General features: G+C 36.8%; 1 protein-coding gene and 1 long non-coding RNA gene across 10 annotated transcripts in view; one reads left to right on the top strand and one right to left on the bottom strand.

The window, feature by feature from the left end:
- MYO3A (myosin IIIA) overlaps nucleotides 1–22,797 on the top strand; it is a 244,873-nt gene that overhangs the window by 15,578 nt on the left and 206,498 nt on the right. For 8 of the 9 annotated variants that reach the window (XR_008996367.1, XR_008996366.1, XM_036902582.2 and 5 more), the window contains exons 5-7: nucleotides 9,585–9,689; nucleotides 10,273–10,372; nucleotides 22,625–22,701. Coding sequence is in view for 7 of the 9 variants with exons in the window: in XM_036902582.2 (XP_036758477.2) it covers nucleotides 9,585–9,689; nucleotides 10,273–10,372; nucleotides 22,625–22,701 (282 nt within the window). In the remaining 2 variants the exon portion in view is untranslated. The remainder of the gene's footprint in view (nucleotides 1–9,584; nucleotides 9,690–10,272; nucleotides 10,373–22,624; nucleotides 22,702–22,797) is intronic. The other variant, XM_057498238.1, reaches the window with a different exon arrangement.
- Nucleotides 15,273–22,797, bottom strand: part of LOC130682914 (uncharacterized) — a 28,116-nt gene continuing 20,591 nt past the window's right edge. Inside the window, exon 3 of the long non-coding RNA XR_008996368.1 lies at nucleotides 15,273–16,122. This is a non-coding gene — a long non-coding RNA (uncharacterized LOC130682914). The remainder of the gene's footprint in view (nucleotides 16,123–22,797) is intronic.

Below are 22,797 nucleotides of genomic sequence, written 5' to 3'. Positions count from 1 at the left end.
ATGCCTATCAAATCCCTGTTCTAATTATATTGTTATTTCTCAGTATTGTCACTTGGGATTAGGGGAGAGTTGAAAACTCTGGATTATAGTTAAATGTCCTTTTGAGAGAGTAGAAAAGGTTGATTAAAGTGGTTTTAGAACATCCAGTACAAGTGAAGCAGTTTCCTGATATAATGAATCAGTAGAGAATTAATATCTTCTTTGAACTTTGTCCTTATATTTTATTATCAGGTGGAAGTATTGGAAATATTCCAAAGTGACTTGAGGAAAAAGAATATATGGTAGTTTATTAAAATAATATTTCAGAAATCTTATGTAACTGAACTTACAAAGTAGTGAAAGAAGAGCATAAAGAAAGTACAAAGTTGGCAAACTGTATGTAAGATAATTTATTTGCATATGTAAATGAGGCTAATTACATGTACACATAAGTGACTCAAAGTGCAATTATCTGATTTGTAAACATGAATGGTGCAGGTGCTGCTTTAGAGGCTTGTTCAGAAAACTGGCTTGTGACATCAATACTTTGTTCTACAAAATGACTAATTATACTTCTTTGGTAATTAAGCCCAAATAAGTTATTTTACCCAAGGACACAAATGAGTGGCCAACGAGAGGCTGTAATATTACACAGAAAGTCATTTTATCAGTGCCAGGCTTCAACATGTATCTCCACAGAGAGGGTGTCCTGGAGGGGTGAGCAATCGGTGTTACACCCTGTTATTAGCTTGGCCTGTGGGGAGCTACACCTGCTCAAACTCCTGCTCAGTGACTTTTCCCCATGAAAAATCATTTTATTTATATTTCGATCCAGAATTGAAACCCTAAGAAAAATATTTCCCCAGCTCTTGCTGGGCGGTCTGTTTTCTTTATTATTTAGTCATGAGTTTTAATTATTCTTCCACTTTGATACAGTTTTTCTCTTTCCTGTATTTTTCCTTCTTTTGGTTATACTCTTTGATCATGAGTGACATACAAAGCCCTGTTTAGCAAAATTTCCTTATAAATTCTCTGTATGTTAATTTTCAGACTCTATTGCCCATATTTATTAAAAGAGCACTAGTTGCGCTCTGAAATTCCAGTCACATGCTTATAACGAAACTAATAAGAGAAGGGAAAGAAAGTTTTCTGTGGGAACTGATTTTTTTAAATATATTTTTTATAGAATGCCTGGGAGTTTTATTGTCACTTATATCTTAGGTTCTCCTAGTGATACAGGCATAAGGGGAGAACTAACTTTTTTTTTTTACTTATGAAATACTATACTTAAATGATTTTTAAAAAATACCATACTTACATTAATTTCTGCTTATTGCTACCATATTTCTTGATGACATGCTTAGTAAACTATAGATACCTCTTTTGGCTTTGCATTTTCTTTAAGTCCTAGTGTGTGGTATTGAGGGTCAGTTGCCAGGTTGGAGGGAAACCTGAGAGGTGGGAGTTGGTTAGGTTTCTGTATGTTTATCACTGAGCTGAGAGACTTAACAGAGTAAAAATTGAATTAAATCAGTCTGTTATTAAGCATTTGCCACTGAAAGAACAAGGGGAAAAAAAATTTACCTGTAATTTTCCTTCTTGGTTGGATGAACAGCCACATTGTAATCACGTAAGGAAAGCAGTCTTCTTCTGTTCCAGGGACTGTTTATGTGGGACTTCAGCCATAAGGGAGCCAAAATTCAGAGTTCAGATATCTTTCTGTTAAGGGACCCTTTCCCTCATAATCCAGTCTTAACTATAATTACTCCTTTCACAGTGGTCCTGCAGACTGTATTCTGTTATTTATCTGAGTTAGTCCTGATTTGTTCACTCTTTTAATAGTGACATTGCTTTCTCTCATTGCTTTCCAATTTTAACAATGTTTGTCCTTAAAATTATATCCCTTCCAAGAAATCAAATACTGGAAATTACAGGTGGCACTTGGAAGCACAAAAATTAGGCAGATAGTCATAAAGGCTCTCAGATGCACATTTCAGGTAATTGAAGTGCTTTTCATAGATATAAATACTGCTTTCATCTGTCATGTGTAGTTCTGTTTTTATACTAACATCTAGTAAGATAAGATAAGATCTATCATTAGTAAAAGAAACATAGGGTGACAGAAAGAAAATAAGTTAGAGTAAGTGAATAAATGGCTGCTATTTGTTTAGTTATTAACCCTGTGATGTTTCTGCCCTGGAGATAACATGTCCACAGAAGGGGACATGAAGCCGCTGCTGGCTTGTCTATGTGGGAGGTCCCGGAAGCAGGGCAGGATTGGGAAGCCCGGCTTCTGGATTGCTCTAATAGCATAGCATTGTTCCTTCCTTCCTGTAGCTGTGCACAATTGCAGTGGAGGAGCAGACTGAGGGGATGGTTCCTTTTATGTTCATAGACTGAAGCAACCATTCCCAGCTCTCATATAAAAGGCTGTTATTTGGTGTACTTGCAGCAGAACAGATAGCCAATTACCTAGAGTCATTTCATTTTATTTTCTGTTTAAAGGACAAGATGGAAAACCAGGCTAAATGTACTTCCTTACACTCATCTAACCCAGGAAATATATAAATACTATATGTCATATTTGTGAATCTTTCTTCACTAGCCATACTTAATTCTTCCAACAGCATCAGCTCCCTGAAGAGGAGTGCAAGTATAGTATTACTTCAGGGGGAAAAGTCAAGGGACCCGAATTGTTTTGCTCTTTGGTGAATCAATATATTTTTACCATATACATTAAAATATTTCATCCGAGCTCCTTTTTTATCATCAATTTCTTGTTGCTAATATTATCAATGTTTATGGTGCTTTCCTAAGGATTTTAAAACCTGTTAGGGTGAGGGAACTGTTTAATATCTTGATTTAGTGGTTACATCATTGCATACAATTGCCAAAACACATCCCACTGCATACTTAAATGAGTCAATTATGTCATATGTCAATAGTGCCTTAAAATACTGCTTCCAGTTTACACATTAGAAAAGTAATGTGAAAATTATATGTATTACAAAACTATACATTAGGAAATACCTATCAGGTGATGGTACCATTCTCATTAGTATTTTCTCAGGAATTTTTTGGAATGCAGAATTTGGTATGTTTTATTGAAATTAGGTCAAACATGTCAAACTTTGAAGAGGTACCTTCCATATCATGTGAAAAGATGGCCTTCTTTAACTGTGTGAGTGTGTGTGTGTGCACTCACGTGCATGCGCACATGCATGCATAGGGTACAGAACTTAAGTGTATTCACCCAGTTACTTACTAATTTCCTAAATGTTATCTGTCACTTCGAGCCAGGCCCAAGTAGAGTGACCTATACCTGTTAGTGCTCCCTGTCTGTGCTGGTAGGGTTTGCACGTTCAGCGGAGAGTCTGTCATCATAAGGCTTATAGTCTAATGGGGGAGAAAGACAACTTAAAAGAAATAAATATATAACTATATGTATGTATTAATGCTATAGGGAATATAAATGGGCTATTAATAAAGATGAAAGGAAAGACCTGTGAAAAGAGAAGTGAAAGGAGGGCTGAGTAGGTAACATTTCAGTCTGCCACCTGAAAAAATAGGATAGTTTTTATACCTTTATTCTTTAATATATCTTCCAAATACTCTGATGCTAGGAATCACTCCTGTCTCAAACCCACTGAAGCAAAAACTTCAAGAATGATATTTTTAAAAACTAGTTTTTAAACAAAAGCTAAGGTGATTCTTTTCAAAGGAAAATTTGGAAAACACTGTCAAAGGTTCTCAAATTTCAGTGTGCATAAAAATGATCTGAGACTTCTGCTTCTGGCTATTGAAGTAACTTGTGTCATCATGTTGTACCAAAATTAGCTAGAAAACTGGATAAAATGTATTTTAAAAAACACAACACTTCTCAGACATTGGAAAAGAGATGGCTTAGGCCTGTGACATTGAAAAAAGAAAATCAATGAGGAGTATTCTACAGTCACCTCATTTTCAATGTTAGAGGCAGTAAAGACCAAGGAAGGAATTCCCAAGGAGATCACAGCAGTCTTATTAAACTGAAAAGATTGGAAAGGTAGTTGTGGCTGAAATTTGCAGAAAAGAGGGAGTTAAGGAGGAAGAAAGTGCCAGAAATCTGCCTGGGGACTCCCATGAGTCTTTGGCCAAAAACCAAGCTCAGAAGGTAGAGGGCAAGACTTCAGGCAGTTGGGCAAAGAACAATTACCAACAATTACCAGGGAGAGAATTACAGAAAGCTATAATCGAAACAACTACCAGAGTTTGTGCAGAGTTGAGAGATGCTTGAGAAACTTTGTTAAACACGTGAAGCAGTTAGTAGAGACCCCTAGAAAGGTTATGTTTTAGGGGAAGGACTAAACTAGATGTAAAGAGCTACCCTAAACCCACCCCAAAAACTATAAAAACAAGTCTTCAAAGGTTCAAGTTGGTCCACAAGTAAATTAACTGCTTGCCAGAACAACATTCAACATTCATTAATGGAAAACAATAAAACCCAAACATTCAAATATAAAATTAATAATATCCAATATCTAATAAAATTATTAGATATGTGAAGAGGCAGGAATATGTCACCCATTACCAGAAGAACACTCAATCAATACAAACAGACCCACCAAATAAGCTAAAATAAAATGACCAAGATGATGGAGTTAGCAGGTAAGGACTTCAAAACAATTATAAATATGCTCAAGGATCTCAAGGAAAATCTGAATATAATGTTGAAAGAAATGGAAACTATAGAAAAGAACTGTATGTAACTTCTAGAATGGAAAAAAATACAGTATCTATTGCACAATATTGAGTTTTACGGCAGATTAGACATATGGAAGAAAAGATCAGTGAACTCAAAGACAGGAAAATAGAAGCTGCCCAGACTGAGCACCAAGAGAAAAAAAAGAATGGGGAAAAAAGCCCGTTTGACCATAGTATATTATGTAGTATTCTAATCTACTTGTAACTGCAGTCTGAAAACTGGGGTGGCTGGGGGGCGGGGTGGTGGGGGTAGGGGAAGATACAATATTTAAATAAATAGTGGCTGAAATTTTTCTGAATTTGGTTAACACTAAAAAGCCACAGCTCTAAGAAGCTCAAAATCCCACTTGTAGAATAAACTAAAACCACTCTAAGATGTGTCACAATTAAGATGCTGAACATTAATAATGAAAATTATAAAAATACCAAGAGGAAAAAGGTCACATTACATGTAGAGATCAAAAATCAGAGTAGCCACTAATTTTTGAAAACGAGTGCAATAGAATGACATCATTAATGCAATGCAATAGAATGGTATCTTCTCAGCTTGCCTCTTCTGGCATGGACCCGTGCCTTGCGAGCAAGCTGGGGTGTGGGTAATGGGTATCCCGTTATTCTTGGCATGCCACTCCTGAGTTAGGACTCCATCGTATGAATGGAGGCTAGGTAGAGGAATGGAGTCCCCCCCACACTCTAGGAATTTAGCTCTGCAGCACAGAGTTGGGAGAGGGGGTGAGAAGTGCTGGTGGTCTCCCCATCGCAGGAAGCTACTGTAGACCTTGGATGAATCTGGAGGGACAGGAAACCCAGTCTTCTTGGCAACACTCACCCAGAGTAGAGCTGTTGTCACTCTGTGCTAGTTGGAGGTGGACGAAGAGAGTGGCTCAAGTGCACAGAGTCTTGCTGTTCCTACCAAGATTTAGTTATATTCTTGAGTGCTTCTTGATTTGCTATATATCCTTTACAACAGCTTCCAAAGACTTTAAGTGGTTGTTAATTTTTATAATTTTCATTTGTTATGATTGTTCCACTGGCGATGGATCCACAGAATTCTTCATACCACCATTCTGGGAAAAAAGAATCCTATGAAGTCTTTACAAAAGAACTAATGATCTTGGGTCTTGTGTGAGGCCAGCATTATAATGACAAAGGAAGGCAAAGATATTGGAAGAAAAACTATAACATTCCAGATGAATGTGTATACAACAATTCTTCACCAAATACCAATGAATAAAATCCAGTAATATATAAAAAATGTTAATGTATCATGACTGAGTGGAGTTTATCCCAGGAATGCAAATTTATTAAAACATTAAAGCAAGTTTGTTAAATATTAAAATTCACTGCATCGTTATTCACTACATTAACAGAATCAAAGACAAAAATCATGAAAAACATACCAAATTCAACACGCTTTTGTGATAAACAATTTTAGCTCACTAGGAGGAGATGGAAATTTTACCTAACAAAGTGCATTACCCAGTTTTTTTTTAAAAGTAAGCAAAAGTTTGGACTTTTCACAAAAACATATAAAATATGTTCAATATCTTTAGTGAAGTTCAAATTAAAACCACGGTGAGACTACTAGTACACACCCAATGGCTAAAAGTAAAGACTGATAAAACAGTATTGGTGAGATTGTGGAGCAAGCTGAGCTTTTACACATTGCTTAGGCAGTGTGAAATTGCACAATCACTTTGGAAAGAGTACAACAGTATCTTTTAACATTACACATACATTTACCATATGATCCAGGTTTCACTTGTGGGCATTTACTAAAAACTAGTTTCTAGAAAAAGATCCCCAGACATCAGTGATGGTAGCACTTTTATAAAATAAGCAAAGTAAAAACAAGAATGAATATTGCAAAATAAGAGTTTCTGCTTTTGTGGCCTCACACAGAAAATGGGCAGATGAAGCAAAAGGCCTTAGAAGCATTCCTAAAATAAAAAAACAATGAAGTCAGGAAGCCTTTCCCTACCAAATATAATTCTTGTTAAGAAGCTATAGTTATAGTTATTGACATAATGGATGTTGATGCAGGAAAAGCCAGATAGATGTACAAAATGGATAAAGAGTCCAGAAACAGATCCATAAAGATCTATTTATAGATAAGATAAAGAAAAATGGAAAAACAACAAAAGTCAGAAATACCAACTGCAGAAATTAGCGGTCCTTTTTCAGAAATGGGAGTAAAAATCACATATGCTTTCCCAACATAGTAAAGACAGAGTGCATTCAGAAGATTTACAAAGGCTGTCTTGGGAAGGTAACTGTAATGGTCTGTTTATAGACTATCATCCCTTTTGATTTAGGGCTTTTTGAAAAAAATGTTTGACTACAGCTTCAGTAGAGAGTTCATTTTCACTGCTGCTCTGTTATTTAATTAGTGTAGCTCTGGTTTAAGAAAATTATACTTCAGTTTTGTTTGATTAAGGAATGTTAAGGGCTTAAAATAGCTTCGTGTTGCAAAGTTATACTTAACAGTTTTTCAGTCCTCTGTTACAAATCCTTCTTTTAGTTTTAGTGATTTAAGAATTGTATAGACTGTTTATGATGTATTCATTCACCTGGATGCAATTCTTTTAAAAGGGAAATATAACATCATTTGTATTTTTAAAAATCTGTTGCCTAGATCAAAAAGATTTACACTTCATTTTATATCTTTTAATCCTTCATATTCATGGAAAAAAATGTACTTGAGTTAAATTTTTTTTTCTTTTGCAGGGAAGGCATTTTATGCTAGTTGAGCAAATTTTAATTTCATCCAATAGCATATTTGAAATTTTACTAATTCTAAATGAGGATTTAGAAAATTCATGACATGAGTTCATTTTATTCTTCTTTAGAAAGAGTACAGATACAAATTAAACATTGCAAAGGGATAACAACAATAAAATCAGGGACAGAACATTAAGAATAAAGTTGATAAATTTGAGGTCTTCCCTCTCCTTCCCATAAAGTAAATTTCTTTATTGCAGAAGACACCATAACCAATGTAAATGTATCAAAATAACCTAGAGGAGACTTTTTGTCAACATATATCAAGGCAGATTCTCTCTGTCATTAAAACTTTTCTTTTTTCCCTTCAACTTGATGTTATCAGTCTGTCTGTGAAATGCTACAGTGCTGGCTCATAATTATCCACATAACTATAATTCAAGACCTAGCATATAATCCAGGCAATTATAGCTCTAATTTAGGGTTTTCAAATTTGGCACTGTTGACATCAATGGCGGATTGTTCAGTGCAACGTTGGCAGCACCCCTGAGCTCCCAGTGCCAGTAGCATCTAGTCCTGACATTCAGAGATACCTCCAAGCAAAATCATCCTCAGGGCAGAATCATCCCTGTTTGAAAATCACTGTTAGCTGTATTTTAAGCCCAGCAAGGGTGAAAGGTGCTCTGTCTGCCTTTGATCCATGTTAGCGCCTATCTTGGTGCTTTGTACATAGTGACAATTCAGGAAATAGTTGTTGAATATAAAGAAATAAAGAATAATTCTTCTAGAAATCTTTTCTTAACCAAAAATGCTATTACAACAGAAACTTATGTTATCAAGAATAATTTCTGCATTAGTGCCTCACTTATGGGAAAATGTGTTGAATATAAAATGCAACCATGAGTAGGATAATGTGCTTCTGAAACAGTATTATAGGGTGTCTATCATAACTTGTATTAATTCTTTATTGCTCTGTCATTGTTATTTTAGAACCTTACCAAAAATTCTTAATGCTGGCACAGCTAGATTTTTTTTTTAATTAATGGACTTTATTTTTTGGACAGTTTTAGGTTTGTGGAAACATTGAGCAGTCGGTACAGAGTTCCCATAAACTCCTTATCCCCAGTTTTAACTAGTAGTAACATTTTGCAATTGTATGGTACATTTGTTACAGTTTATGAGCCAATAATGATACATTATTAACCCAAGTCCATAGTTTACATTAAGGTTTGTTTTTGTGTTGTTTATTTTGTGAATTTTTAGACTGTATTTTTTTTTAAAAGCAATTTTAGATTGCAAGAAGACCACAGATAAGAGCCCCAAAGAGAGGTGGGGCGAAATGCAAAAAAGCTAAAGGTCAGAGATTAGGGGATCCAGTACCCAGGGGTCACAGCTTCATTGGGACCATTTACTGACTTATCTGCCCTCTCAAATTCTTCTGCTAATACCAGTGTTTCTTTGTTCTTCAAATCGGAAGCTCCTTGAAAGTTTCCTGTGGGATTTACTGTTACCTAACACTGGTTAATCTGGAGGTGAAAACCTCCCTGATCATGTTCTTCCCTCTTGTTTTTCCATTAGGTTCCCCAACTTTGGGGAGGAGGCTAAAGAACCTGAGAAACATATTTAAACACAGTTTTCTAGAATGTTAATTGTGATCCTTATTTCAATACACTCTGAAATTTTGCATGTTTTAAAATTCATGCACATATAAAATAGTTTTAAAGGAGGCATGTTTTAAAATTAATGCACATATAAAATAGTACATAGCCATGTTTGGAAGTCATAGAATCTACTGCACTATTAAGCTGTCAGAACTCAAAAATGGTTTTACGCTCTAGATCCTAATATTTGGGACGAATTTGTAGAATCATGATTCTTGTCCTTGAATTCAAAAACCAAGCCCGTATGTCTCCAGATTCTCTTCTAAAAATTAATTCATATGAAAATAGTGTTCGAGTCACTAATTGTTCTCTTGCAAGTTTATATATTCATATGATTAATGAAACCATACAGATGATGGAAATAATCATTTGAAACAAAAAATTGCAACAATTTTAAAAGCGTTTTCAGGAAACCTTTCATAGCATGTACTTAAGATGTCATACCTATTTTAATATATATCTTGAAATATGTTTTTATAGCTGTGCAATGGAGGATCGGTGACTGATCTCACAAAAGCCTTCCTGAAAAAGGGCGAAAGAATGAGTGAGCCCATAATTGCCTATATTTTGCGTGAAGCACTATTGGTAAGGCCATTTAAATTGTTGTGTGTTAGTTATTGGGCATTCTTGTTAAATAAAAAATGTGGATCCTATTTTTAGAAAAAATCATTGCATTAGTATTTATTGGTGCAAGAGTATATGCAAAATCTGAAATGTTTAGCATAAGAAATTCCTTTTTTCCATTCGAAATCTACCCTCTTTTGTTAACAGAATGCTGAGTTCTGATTTCCTAAGTGCATTTCAGTGATTGTAATTGTGATGAAGGTAGCTTAATTTTTGTTTTTTTTCTAATAGTTAGGTTTTTATTTGCCCATTATTTAAAAGAAGTTTATAGAACGTTCTTTTTCTATTGAGATCAACACTCTTTTAATAAACTATTTGATAGGAGCCAAGGGTATACTCTGGTTTTAGGAATTTTTATATAGTCCAAAGTACAAATGATGTACTTTGATTGAGCTAATTCAGTGTGAAACATTTAAGAATGTTTGAGTGTTAAATCTTAACATGTATTTCCTATTAATTTGCACAAATACATCCACCTAAAAATTTGTTGTTTTTGTTGTTTGATGTTTTCTTTAAAAGTTATTATATATTTCCCACCTTTTAGGGACTTCAGCATTTGCATAGCAACAAAACTATTCACCGTGATGTAAAAGGAAATAACATCCTATTGACCACTGAAGGCGGAGTTAAACTCGTAGATTTCGGTAACTTTTGTTTGACATGCATGAGTTTGGGCTGCAAAATGAGTAGTATGATATGACTTGATAATTTTCCATCAGCCTTGCTTTCTAGGCATTGAAAGTAGAGAAAAAAACAGTATGTCCTTGAAGTGAGAAAATGCAGATATAAAAAAATTTGGCCTACGAGAGATTCCTAAAAGAAAGGACTTCTTTCAAGCCAGCTGGCTTGTGTTCCTAATGCCACTGTAGCAGTAAGTGTGGTTGATTTTCTCAAATAGACCACATCCCAAGAGATTACAGTGAGCCTTGAGCAGTCATCCCATGGCCCTTACTAATTGCTTTATAAATGGGCATGTCTCCAAATCCAGGATATTGATACTTGAAGAGAAATCTTCAAAGGTCTTTGGGAAAATTTCTTCCTTCCTAAGGAGGACCAGGGAAAAGGGGTCCCTTTCTTCCCTGGGGCCCTTTGTGACTTATCGTGATTCCTGTAACTGCTGAAGCTGTGTTGTTCTACCTCGACTGGAAGGCCAACCCTGAGACAGGCAGAGCTGAGAGGCAGGAAGAATGAGGGTCCTTGATGCCGTCATTGAGCCTCTAAATCTGACTTTGGAGGCTGCCCTATCTCTGGGCCTTTTGTTATGTCAGATGATAAATTTATGTATTCACTAAGCTGATTTCGAGTTTCTGTGTGCAGCCCAGGGCACCATAGCTAATACTCTTCCCTTCAACTAGGAAGTTACTTAGACATTGGACAGCACCCCCTGCACCTCCTCTCATTTGTTCCTTAAGCACACATGACTCCCCAGAGGACAAGGGACGTTATGCTAGGAGAGCTTGGATTTCTTCAGTCATTCTTCACCTTCCCTCTGCCTGTGCTCTGGTGGGGATTGGGGGGCAGGGTCCCTCCCTGTGTATTTCGCCATCTTTGTGTTTATCACATGGGACTCTATCTATTTGGTCTCTACAAATAGATAAAGATACTTAGAAAGATAGGTAGGGTCTTTAAGAGGTGGGACTGTGTCTTATTCTATTTTGTAGACCTAATGCTTTGGATATTGTTGTTCAGTGAGTCATAGTTGAATGAATGAATCTTCATTCATTTTGCTTTTTGGAGCTGGAAAGTTAGAGAAAGTAATTGATTAACTTTAGAAAGTAATTCTTTTAATATCCAAGTATGCAGCTCTCTGTAGTGATCTGGCTTAACTCAGGAATGAATTTCAGATCATGTAGAGAGGAATGAATGAATAACATCCTTCAAACAACCAGGCAGGTAGCTTTTCTTTCTCAGGTGAGCTTTTGAAAACTACTGAGCACTAGTGAGTTTGACAGTGAATTCCTGACTAATAACTGGGAGACAGCTAATCTCTGTTAGTAGTTGAGTTCAGAGGTATGTGTTTGAATAACCTGGCTGGGTTAGAATACTAAGAACTTGTGCCTGAAATTTAAAGAAAAAGAAAATACTCTTCACTGCTTCATAGGCATGGCCATGTCTCTCCTCAGAATAATTTTGGCTCTGCTCTAACAGACCCAACTAGAGAACTTAATATATAACTTGAGATCCCATAATTCCTTGCTTTAAAAAATGGCTACAGTATTTATAGCCTAGATGAAAATTGTTAAAACAAGGGTAAGTGTCCATCATAAAGAAAAACTTGGTAAACCAGTAACTTTGAGAAATGCAACTTCCTGGGATACCCTCCAAAGCAATCTAGATTAAAAATATATGCATAGATAATAAATAAAGTGACCTTTCACATGCTGTTTTTATAAAGTAGTCATACCACCTGGAAAACTGACAGAATGGAAAGCCTTGGCTTTAGGTTAACAAACTTAAAGACTTGACTTTCAGCAGCAATTAGAATAGAAGGTCAGTTGTCTATTAAATGTGTTCTTAGTGTCTGATACTAAAATGTTATTATTTGCATATGAGAGAATGCTTATATTTCTGTTCTCCATGGTAAGGGGACATGGATTCAGTCTGACAAAAATGATTTGTAAGTTTTCATATGAATTAATACCTCAGGGGCCTGTGTAGTGAAATTTCTCAAGGGCAGAAGGAATAAGATGTGGTAAGTCACAGCCTGCAGAAACAAACTGAAAATCAATGTCCTTATTTTATGTTTAAATTAAGCTTTCAGAGAAGGTTATAGCTGGGAATAAAGGGTTTTGGGATACATTTTATTTGAATCTCTCATCTTATAAAATATACGGGGAGCTCATTGTTGGATAATGAAGATCTGTGTTTGGATGGCTGCCAGTCCTTAGAATGTCCAAAATGGAACTTCACCATCTTATCCATCCCTAGAAATCTGCTCATATCAGAGTTTCTTGTCTTAAAAATACATCATCAGGCTGCCCTCTCTCTCTCTTTGTCTCTGCCTCTCTGTCCCCCTGCTCTCCCTGCTTTCTCTTCCTCTCTCTCCCTCTCTCCCCACCCCCCTCTGGGGCAGCCACTCTCACTTTCAGGTAATAAAGTCTCTTTCGTGGGGAAAAAAAAAAAAAAAGACATCATCAGTATTTATTTTGTTGCTCAAGCCAGAAATCTTAGGCTCATCCTTGAGTCTTCTGACTTCTTCTCCCCCATTGGCAGCTAGTCCCAAAGCTCTGTCTCTCTGGTCTGTCTCCCCAAAGTCCATCCTTTCTGCCCCCCTGAGTCCCAGCCATCATTGCTGACCTGGGACCCTGCTGTCACATTTCAGTGAACTCCCTGAACCTCCTTCCCCACCTGCCACCAGAGGGACTCTCAGAAAGCACGTCCGACCCGGCTGCTCTTGCTCAGTGTTTTATGGACTGGCTTCCTCCAGCCCTTGGGGAAGCCTTGCTGATGGTCCTTGGTGCTGGCACAGAGTATGCACTTAACGACTGGTGCTTTCTGTATCACCATGCATCTCACCAGGTCCCTCCCTTCCTATTAACTTCAAGCGGGTCCCATCCCTGTCCCCAGTTGGCGCTTTCCACATGTGATTGAGGAAGTACTTTGAAACTTACTAACATGCTCTTTTCTTTTGCTGTCCAAGAACATGATCTGCAGCTCTTAATATGACTGCCTTCCCTACTAAGCTATAAACTTCATGATGACAGGGTGTCTCTCTGGTCTATCCCTTTGTCCCTGGAGCCAAGCATGGTACTGGCACACTGAGCGTGTTCCCTAAGTGTTCCTGAATGAATGAATGAATTTAATAAGAGGCAGGATTTTCCATACAGTTGTGTGACCTTGCGAAAGTCACTTACAGTCTCCAAGGACATCAATCTGCTCATCTCCAAGTGTAAACAAAAACATTCTCTACCTCATATGGTTGATTGCTGTGAAGAGTAAATGTGATGATATAGGTAAACGACTCAGTATAATTATTGATTACTTTAAAATTAAAAAAATCTGAACTATGACCATTATCATGAAATAATATTCTCACCTAGCCTCTAGCTCAGTGTTGTACACACTGCAGGTACTTGGTAAATAGTAAATAGATACTTTACTAAATAGTTCTAAATAATGAAAATCTGAGTCATCAAAATAGATGTTTGTGTCAGTAAAAAAAAAAAAATCCCTTTGCTAGAGTAAATTTAGTATTACTTTAAGTATCAAACTACTTAATTACACTAAAAGTAAGATTCAGTTTGCTAATACTTGTTATGAATAGTCTTTATGAAAATCTTCTGTTTTTTTTTTATTAAGTGGGATATGCTCTTAGAGAAAACCACCAGATACTTCAGAGAGTAAAGAGACAAGTATGCTTGTAAACATTATTAGTGAAATACATTAACAATTACTGGTATGTAATGAATCAATAAATAAAATGACCTCCCAGGAGAGTAACCCCTTTAGGCAAGCTGTTGACTGTCTGAAAAAGTGGTCCTTACCTGGAAGTGAAAATGAGAGTTTAGATGTAAAGGGCAGTTCTCTGCTCTCATTTCTATGGATCTCTCTCTGAGGAACATGGTTTCTAATAGGATAGTTAACATTTCAATGCAAAAGTACAGATTGTACTTTCTCTGATTTATTTAAACATCGTTCTTGACAGAATATTTTATGGCTTTAAATTTCTTATTATTCACATGCCCAATTTTAGACCAAATCCCAAATCCCAAATGAGTAATGTAGGTCAAAGAGAAATTGTGATTTATTTATTAATAACCCACTTTTTAGCATCAAGTGAGGCAATACACCTGAATTTCAGAACTGTGAAGTTCCCCTCATGCTTTCTGTTCCCTGAATAATTCAGAACAAAAGCTTTAGGTGGGGCCTACAAGCAGGGGAGTCAGGGTGCAGCTCAGCATGGCCTGAAAGGGGTGAGGAGGTGTCCATGCTGGGAGGGTGGTGGTAGTGGTGGCTTAGCATGGTGTGTTGAGTCCCCAAGGGGGACAAAGACAGCATCCGTCTAGGAGTTGGATGGTGACCCCACTCAGACTATTAGAGCCAGAGCTATTATCTGGGGCATCTGCAAAGAGGTCAAGATGGAGACAAGAGATTGGTTACATAAAGGGGCTTAATACCATCAGGATGTATTATGAGGACAGTGGGAGCCAGGACTCTTTTGTTGGAAGGCCATATTTGGGAAAACTAAAGAACTTCAATTGGAGTCTGTGGATCAGGTGGTAAAAATGCAGCAGTGTTAAATTTCCTGATTTTATTAATTGAATTGTGGGTATGTAGGGGAATATCCTTATTGTAACAGTCACACACTAAAGGATTTGCAGCTAAAGGGACATCGTGTAGCCCACTTAGCCTCAAGTGATTCAGGAAAAACTTATTTGTACTTCTCTTGTCAACTCTTCCTAAGGATGAAATTATGTCAAATTTGTTTTAACTATGGAATAAAGTTGGAGACTTAGCACAGAAGTCTGAATATATTTATAGATCTATATGTCTAAAGACAACATATATATACTATATATAGATATAGATATATATACACACACATACACATCAAACACCTGTATTTGGTAGTTGAACATTATGAATCTTGAAAATTTGAGAGCTAGTGCCTTATTGAATGAAATTATTGAAAAAAAAAGCTAGAGGGAAGAATCATTTTTAAAAGTTGACAATTTAGAATTGTCAGTTTAGAGTTTTCACACCTATACAAAAATTAATATTTAATTCAGTGAGAATTTATTTTTGTGTTTTGAGGAGGTGACCTTTAGTTGATAGGAAAGACATTTATAATCCTGTCATTATATAAAGCAAAACCATGTATAAATGGACTCTTCTTTCTAGAGCTTCATGGTTCCAGGTAAACCTGTGGTCCAGGTATTCCAAAGTGAAATTGTCCAAAGTTGAGTTAAGTATTCAACATTATAGATAATGTTGTGTATCTTAGTCAAGGGTCTTTTAGTTGTAAGGACAAGAAAACCAAACTAGCTCCAAATAAGGGTAAGATGCAAAAGGCAATCTCCTGGGTGAGAAGAACAGGAAAATGGGGGCAAGAACCATGCGTGCTTGCTGTCTCCTGCGCTTTCACTGGAGAAACCAAGTCTCTCCTCTCTGCTTCTCTTCCGGTGTCTACAGACCAGCCTCTGAAGTTTGCATGTTGCCCATCAAGACCACTCAGAAATAGCAGCCTCAGTCTTCCCAGTCTGTATGACCTATGGGTCTAGTGCCAACAGACCCAGACTTTTAGCCCCAACTCAGAAGGGATTTGGAGTAGAAGAAGGAGCTCAGTCGGACGGGCTGGATCAGATAGATCCCCTTTTGATCTCGTCAATGTGACTGGGAATGGGCTGATATGATACAAAGCAAGCCTGCCTGAGTCTTCCTATTCTGCAAATAACTGTGAATAAAAAGATGTTTCTTAAAAGAGGGTTATGGAAAGTGAGAGACAAAGATATTTTCTAAATAATCTGGAGAGTATTTTTTTTCTAATTGATGTGCGTTGCTCTGTATTCTGAGAGATGTTCAAAATTTTAGTTCTTGATTGTTGAAATTAAATTACATAAAGGTCACCTAAGAAAATTCTGTTTTGAAATTAAGAATGGATTTCAGACATTTTGAAAATGTTATCATTTAGATAAAAGAAAACTTTTCATCTAGGGATTTACCTAACACAAAAACTAATGACTTCAGTGAAGCTATAGAAATGTTCATAAAAGCTACCAACTGCCTTTCCATGGTGTAATAACTTTCAGTGAACCAAGGACTTTCCTTATATTTTTTAAGAGTTTCCTCTTTGCTCCTTCAGTTTTCCTCAAATAGGAGTTGGTCTGTGCACAAGGGCATGCACAGTTGGGGGGTGCAGGTGGCTGCAGGTGCATAGTTCGTATATTCAAAGCCAGTGAGAGTGCAGCGAGCAGTGTGGTGCTGGTGTCTTCAGAGAAAGCACTATCCTGTCTCCATTTAAGATATAAGCTGAGTATTAAAGAAAGGGAATGATCTAGTGCCTGGTGGACTGGAAAAGACAGATTTTCAGGGGATATCACATTAGTTTTGAGGGGCATGGTGGTTGCATAGAAGCAGTTTCCTTGTGTCATCTTACAGACTCATTGGATGTGAATGCTGGAGATAACCTTGAATACCCTTTGCTATATTACATAGTAGAACGTCAGAAGATTTTTGATATCCTTATATGCAAAATGTTTTGTGAATATGAATTTCCTGATGAGAAAATATAAAGCTTTCATGCAACTAAGTAGTTTGTGACTCAAAGTAATAAAGAATAATTGATTTATTCCAATCTCCTAAATTAATAATGATAAAACAGAATCCTGGGCCCTCTGTGAGATGGGTCTGAACTAAAACTCCATTGCTCACCTGGCCTCTGTTAAGTCCCTACTCTGACTAGTGGAGCACAGTGACATTTGGGGTCTCCTGGAATAGTGTCAATTCAGTTAGTATCCAGTTAGCCTGGGAAAGTCTGATTATTCCCTTTTCCCCAGTGCACCATCACCTTGGTAAAAGGCCATAGGTGCCTTTGGGGAAGGTTGGGGGAAAGATTAACAGTAAAAATTTTTGGCAGTGTTGCTGGGGTCCTTCCTCAAGGAGTCAACCTCCCCTTCATTCAAGGGGCTCTGGGTCTTTAAACTTGCTCCAGTCTTGAAGTTGATTGAAGGACCATGACTTTTTATGATTCAAGTTAGACTTTTGTTCACATGACTTAGAACTGTTTTGCTTATATAGATCAGGTAAGAACTTAATAGGCTTCCCACCTACTTCCCTTTTAGGAACACCAAGATCAATGAGGCAATGCCGTAGGTCTCTGTGAATCAGACTCTTCTCATTACTGCTTTGACTCGGCTGTCCATTGTAGTGACTGCCCACCTTGCCTGGAGTGATTAAGGGCTACCACTTGGCTCCTGCCACTCTGTGATCTACTTACTCCCATTGCATTTAGCTTTTCCAGTTCACTGGCAGCAGTTCCGATTGTGAGTTCTAGTCTACAGAGAAGACTGATCACAGAGCTCTTCAAGGATGCTGGGGTTCTCCTCAAAAATTTTTTCTTGTGGTTGTGTTGAAAGGTATGTCCTCTGCACCCTCCCATGTGGGTGAGTAGTTCTTAAATGGCAAATCCACTCTAACATTCCTATCTTCCTAAACTTTGAGCCCCTTCCTTTAGAGTAGACCAATGTAGTTCTGGGACTTCAAATTCATTTACTAGGGGCTACTTTTTGGTCCATGGCTGACCCAACCAACTAAACAAAGTGGTGGAGCCCTTTCTAACTCCACAATCTGCAATATCAAATGCAAAGTCTCTGCTTCATAGGCCCATGTCAGTAAATTCAGCCTGATACAAGTCAACACACAAAATTTATCATCACATATCTTAACCCATCAATAAAATAAGGATGTTAGATGGTATAATAAATTTTATGAACCCTTCATGTTGAAAAATTATATTTTTTTAATAATTTCTGTTCTCATTCCTGCAGTATTCTGTTTTTAACAAAAGCAACAAAAACCTATTGCTCCCCCCTTTGCTCTCTTGAGATGTCAAGAATTTGGCTGTGTGGGTAAAATTGTAATATTTCCAGAATCTCTTGCCTGGCCTTAGTGCATCTGCATATCAGTAGGTGTTTCCAAGGGGTTGAGCGTAACATCTACATATCAATAGGTAATTACAAGGGCATGTGAGGGTTTTTCTGGACCAGAGAGGTTGGTTGGAGCTCTGTTCTGCTGCAGCCTGGTCAAGAGAGAGTGAGTCAGGATCACTGCTGTAAGAAATAAAGGAGTTTTTTAACTTTACTTCTCCCTTTGACTGATTTTGGTTTTACAGGTATTGTGCCCCAGATTTCCCCCTAGAGTCACAGGCTGTATGGTTATAGCAAATCAAGTTCTCTTAAGTTGTCTGGTCTATCTGAACCATGTTGGAAATCACATATTTGATGTCTTTTCTGACTCCCTAAGACCTTAAGAAACCTGTTGGTGACAAGTGTAATCCTTTACATTTTTCTCCCTAGAAGCGGGACCTATGCAGTAGGGAACAGAGTTGCTGTACAACCATCAAACAGTCCAGTAAACCTTGTTGGAAGGGCCTAAAATAGCATAAAAATTCCCCAGAAGTGTAATCAAAGCGAAGGGCTGAAAAATCATTAACATAAATGTCCTCAATGTTCCTGTGGCTTTGACTTTTTAATGTATTATTGTCCTCCCTTCTAGCCTGTTTTCTGTTCAGTCCTGATCTCTTCTTGGCCCGCTGATCCTTTCAATATCTGCTCACTATCCCAATGTTATGCCTGGAATTTTCCATCCATTAGGTCTTCTCCCTTGAGATGCTTATGTAACTGTTTACTTTGGTGACTTACTCCATTAGTTCCTCTGGACAAGATGATTTTCCTAATCTCCTTTACTTCCTAAGGCTTCTGAACTCATAATTTGAATTGCTGTTGCCTTTTAAAATAATTTATGTCAATCATTTTTAATAGAATTCTGCATTTTGCTACCTTTTTAGCTTCTTGTCTTGTGAAAATTTATATGAAGTAAAAATGACAGTTGCCCTTGGGAAACTTGTTTTTATTTTCAGCTAAGTTTACTAACCTGAAAATGAACACGTTAGGCTTTATAACTATTAAGGTGCCTTCTAGCTCTGAAACTATGTGGTTGCATTGGTAAAATCATCTTGAGGTATAACAACCATTGCAGAAGTATTCAAGACATGAAATTCAGCAAATGCCTTCCTCTGCTGCTCTTTCCTAGTCAGATGTGTGTCCTGTTTTAATGTAACAATCATCCAGTATTCTCAGATGCAAGAGCTTCTTACTCTACTTACTTGCATTTTTCATTTTTCACTTATTTTGGGACTTTTTGTTTTTCCTTCTCCACATTTCCTGGAATGAATTTTTCTTATTTCCATACAGTTTTCAGGAACCGGGACTAAAATATTCTTTCAGCAGGGTCCCAAGACACTAAAAGATAGATGAGACTCCAAGAGCTTTGCAGTCCTTTGCCCAGCACCCCTTAGACCAGTGGTCTTTGAAGAGGGTGCTAGTACCAGGGTATTTACAAGACCTCATTGGAAAGCAAAAAGAAAGGTTCATACCTATTTGTGAAATTCATAATACAGTTCATAATACAGTTGTTACTTTGATCTCATTCTTTAAAATTATCTTCCTCTATATGTTTCATAATGTATATATTAATATACTAGTAAGTAGTGAATAATCTATATTATATGTAGTATGCTTGCTCAAAAGTCTCTTAATGTTTGGCATGTGTGGTTAAAGAATTTGGAGTCCAAATGTTTGTCTTAAAGAATTCTTCATCTTATATTAATATTAATATAAATATATAAATGTAGTATAACCTCATGTTAACATAAGGCCTAATGACTCGTAGACTTTTAAACTCACTATTGACTATTACCCTTGTTAATTTGCTCATTCATATGTAAAATGACTAAGATTGTGTAACTTAGGCCTCCTTGGTTGTAAGCAACAGAAACTGACTCTGACCAACTTAGGCAAGGATACTGGAAATTACACCGGCTGGCTTATAAAGCCAAGGGAGAACCTGGGCAGTCCCTCCTCCTAAGAGGAGAACTATGGCAGCGCTGGCCCTCGAGCAGCATCACTTAGACTGATTCCTAGAGACCTGCTGTTGGTTGACTCGACTCTAGTTCTCTCCCTCCTGAGTGTCTTCACTTAAAATTCACATTTCCAAGAAAAAGAGTCTGAATGGTCTACCTTGTGTCATGTGCCACACCCTAAAATACTTCTCTCATCATCCTTCCATATATATTTCCTATGAGGTGTAGTGGGAAGGTCCTTTCCTGCCATTCATGTCTATAATTCAAACACCATGACATGACTACTTGCTGAAAAATGGCAACGTTTACTGACATAATCTTTTTTTTGTATCCAGAAGGAGGAAAAAAGTATCACACGATTAGTCTAAAATGTCACTTTCCTGCCAGGCACAAAACTTTTGATTTTTTACTTAGTCGTAAGGTTTTATTCCCTTTACTTTTCAGTTAAATGACATTTGAATTCTCAAACTATCTTCATGAGATTGAAACAAAAATGCATGCCAGGGGTCAAATACAATTACAAATTTTTTCATATATAGTTAGAAACCTTTCAGTGAAGTTAGAATCAATTTGAAATTGCTTTTAAAATCCATTTACTTTTCCCACTTACATGAAATTACTATGCTCTAATACTATCATAAAATCTAAGCTTAATCACTTTTGCCTTTAATTCATTGAAAAAAGACAAGAAAGAAATTTTGAGATTTGAATTTAATATTTCTGAAAGGTAAAATGCCTGGAGTAGAGGTAGATATATTTTGGAAAAATGTGATATTAAGTGTTCATTCCCTTTTTTTCAGATAGTTTGTTAGAAAATAGTTAAGGGAAAACATTCAAGCATAGATTAGATAATCACCTTTGAACCTGAAAAGTGATTTAGTAAGGGTATTTTTCTGTCAATGTTTTTAAAGGAAAATTTGAAGGGCCAAAGATAAAATCTGTTTACATTGGTGGAATAGGTCATTAAGGATGCAATTATGTGGTACCAAAACATACTGCCTGCCCCTCTGCCCAAGTATATTTCCATCAGTGAAATGCCCATTTGGCTGAATATGGCCTTTGAAATTCGTGATAAATGTCAAATGGCATTACAGAGGAATCAAATATATCCAACTTTAAATCTCAATTAGTGCCTTTGTTCTACTTGGCTTATAAGATAAACAGACTCAGCCTAAAACAAATGTGAGACAAATTTCAAAACAGGGAAATCAGGAAGTAGAAACTTGAGCATAACCCATCAAGCCCAGAGTGGGTCACAGTGAGCCGCACTGTTCAGCCAGAGGTTACCCAGCCCACCTGCGTGAGGAGCAGAAGTGTGCAATTCGAGCAGAGAGATTTTACTCTTTTTCTGAAGGGCCAGCTCTGATTATATCTAACCAACTGGAATTAATGGGATGACATGACTAAATATTTAACCAGCTGGAATTAATGGGATAACATGACTAACTATTTGGCCATACTTTCTCAGTGTAGTCCTTCCATCTGTAATCTCACTAAAGGAAAATGACTGACTCTATTGATGGTGTTGGTTTCAATAGATAATGTTAGTTTGAAGCCTCGATTGAGGTATAATTTGCCCAAAGTTGATAGGTGGAAAATAATTTTATTCACACTCATAAATCACCGACTATCCTCATACCAACACATAAAAACTCTCAAATTGACCTGAATAGGGAAGAGGAAGGGGAGGAAGCATACCATCAAAACAACAATTACATGCCAAAATATGTAATATAGCAAATTGTTAAAAATTTGAAGGTCAAAAGAATTAGAATTTAGTATGATCAGGAGCAGATTAAAAGTCAACATGGGAGAATGAAAATTTGAAATGGATCTTTAAGGATGGATAGGAAAAATATTTCACATTTTGGCTGCAGAAATCGTTAAAAATTTGAAGGTCAAAAGAATTAGAATTTAGTATGATCAGGAGCAGATTAAAAGTCAACATGGGAGAATGAAAATTTGAAATGGATCTTTAAGGATGGATAGGAAAAATATTTCACATTTTGGCTGCAGAAATCGTTAAAAATTTGAAGGTCAAAAGAATTAGAATTTAGTATGATCAGGAGCAGATTAAAAGTCAACATGGGAGAATGAAAATTTGAAATGGATCTTTAAGGATGGATAGGAAAAATATTTCACATTTTGGCTGCAGAAATCCTGATTTAGAATTTAATACTTCATGGTGAAGTTCAAGTCCAGTGGCAGCTTCAAGGGAACAGAACTTTAATATTAGTTTGTAAGGCAGGGTACTGTAATTGGAATCTCTTTACATGAGTCATTAGTGCAGGAAGTAAGTCTTGTCTCTTTTTTCCAGGTGTGTCAGCCCAGCTCACGTACACCTGGCACGGCCGGAATACATCCGTAGGAACACCATTTTGGATGGCTCCTGAGGTCAGACGACTGAGCTTTGAGGGAGACAGATGTAATATTTGATCCTTTCTGACTTTCTTTTTCATGCTCACTGTCTCCACACGTTTTGAAATATAC

This window comes from Manis pentadactyla, chromosome 3 (assembly GCF_030020395.1).
Source record: "Manis pentadactyla isolate mManPen7 chromosome 3, mManPen7.hap1, whole genome shotgun sequence".
NCBI classification, from domain to species: Eukaryota; Metazoa; Chordata; class Mammalia; order Pholidota; family Manidae; genus Manis; species Manis pentadactyla.
This window is presented reverse-complemented; position numbering and strand designations above follow the sequence as displayed.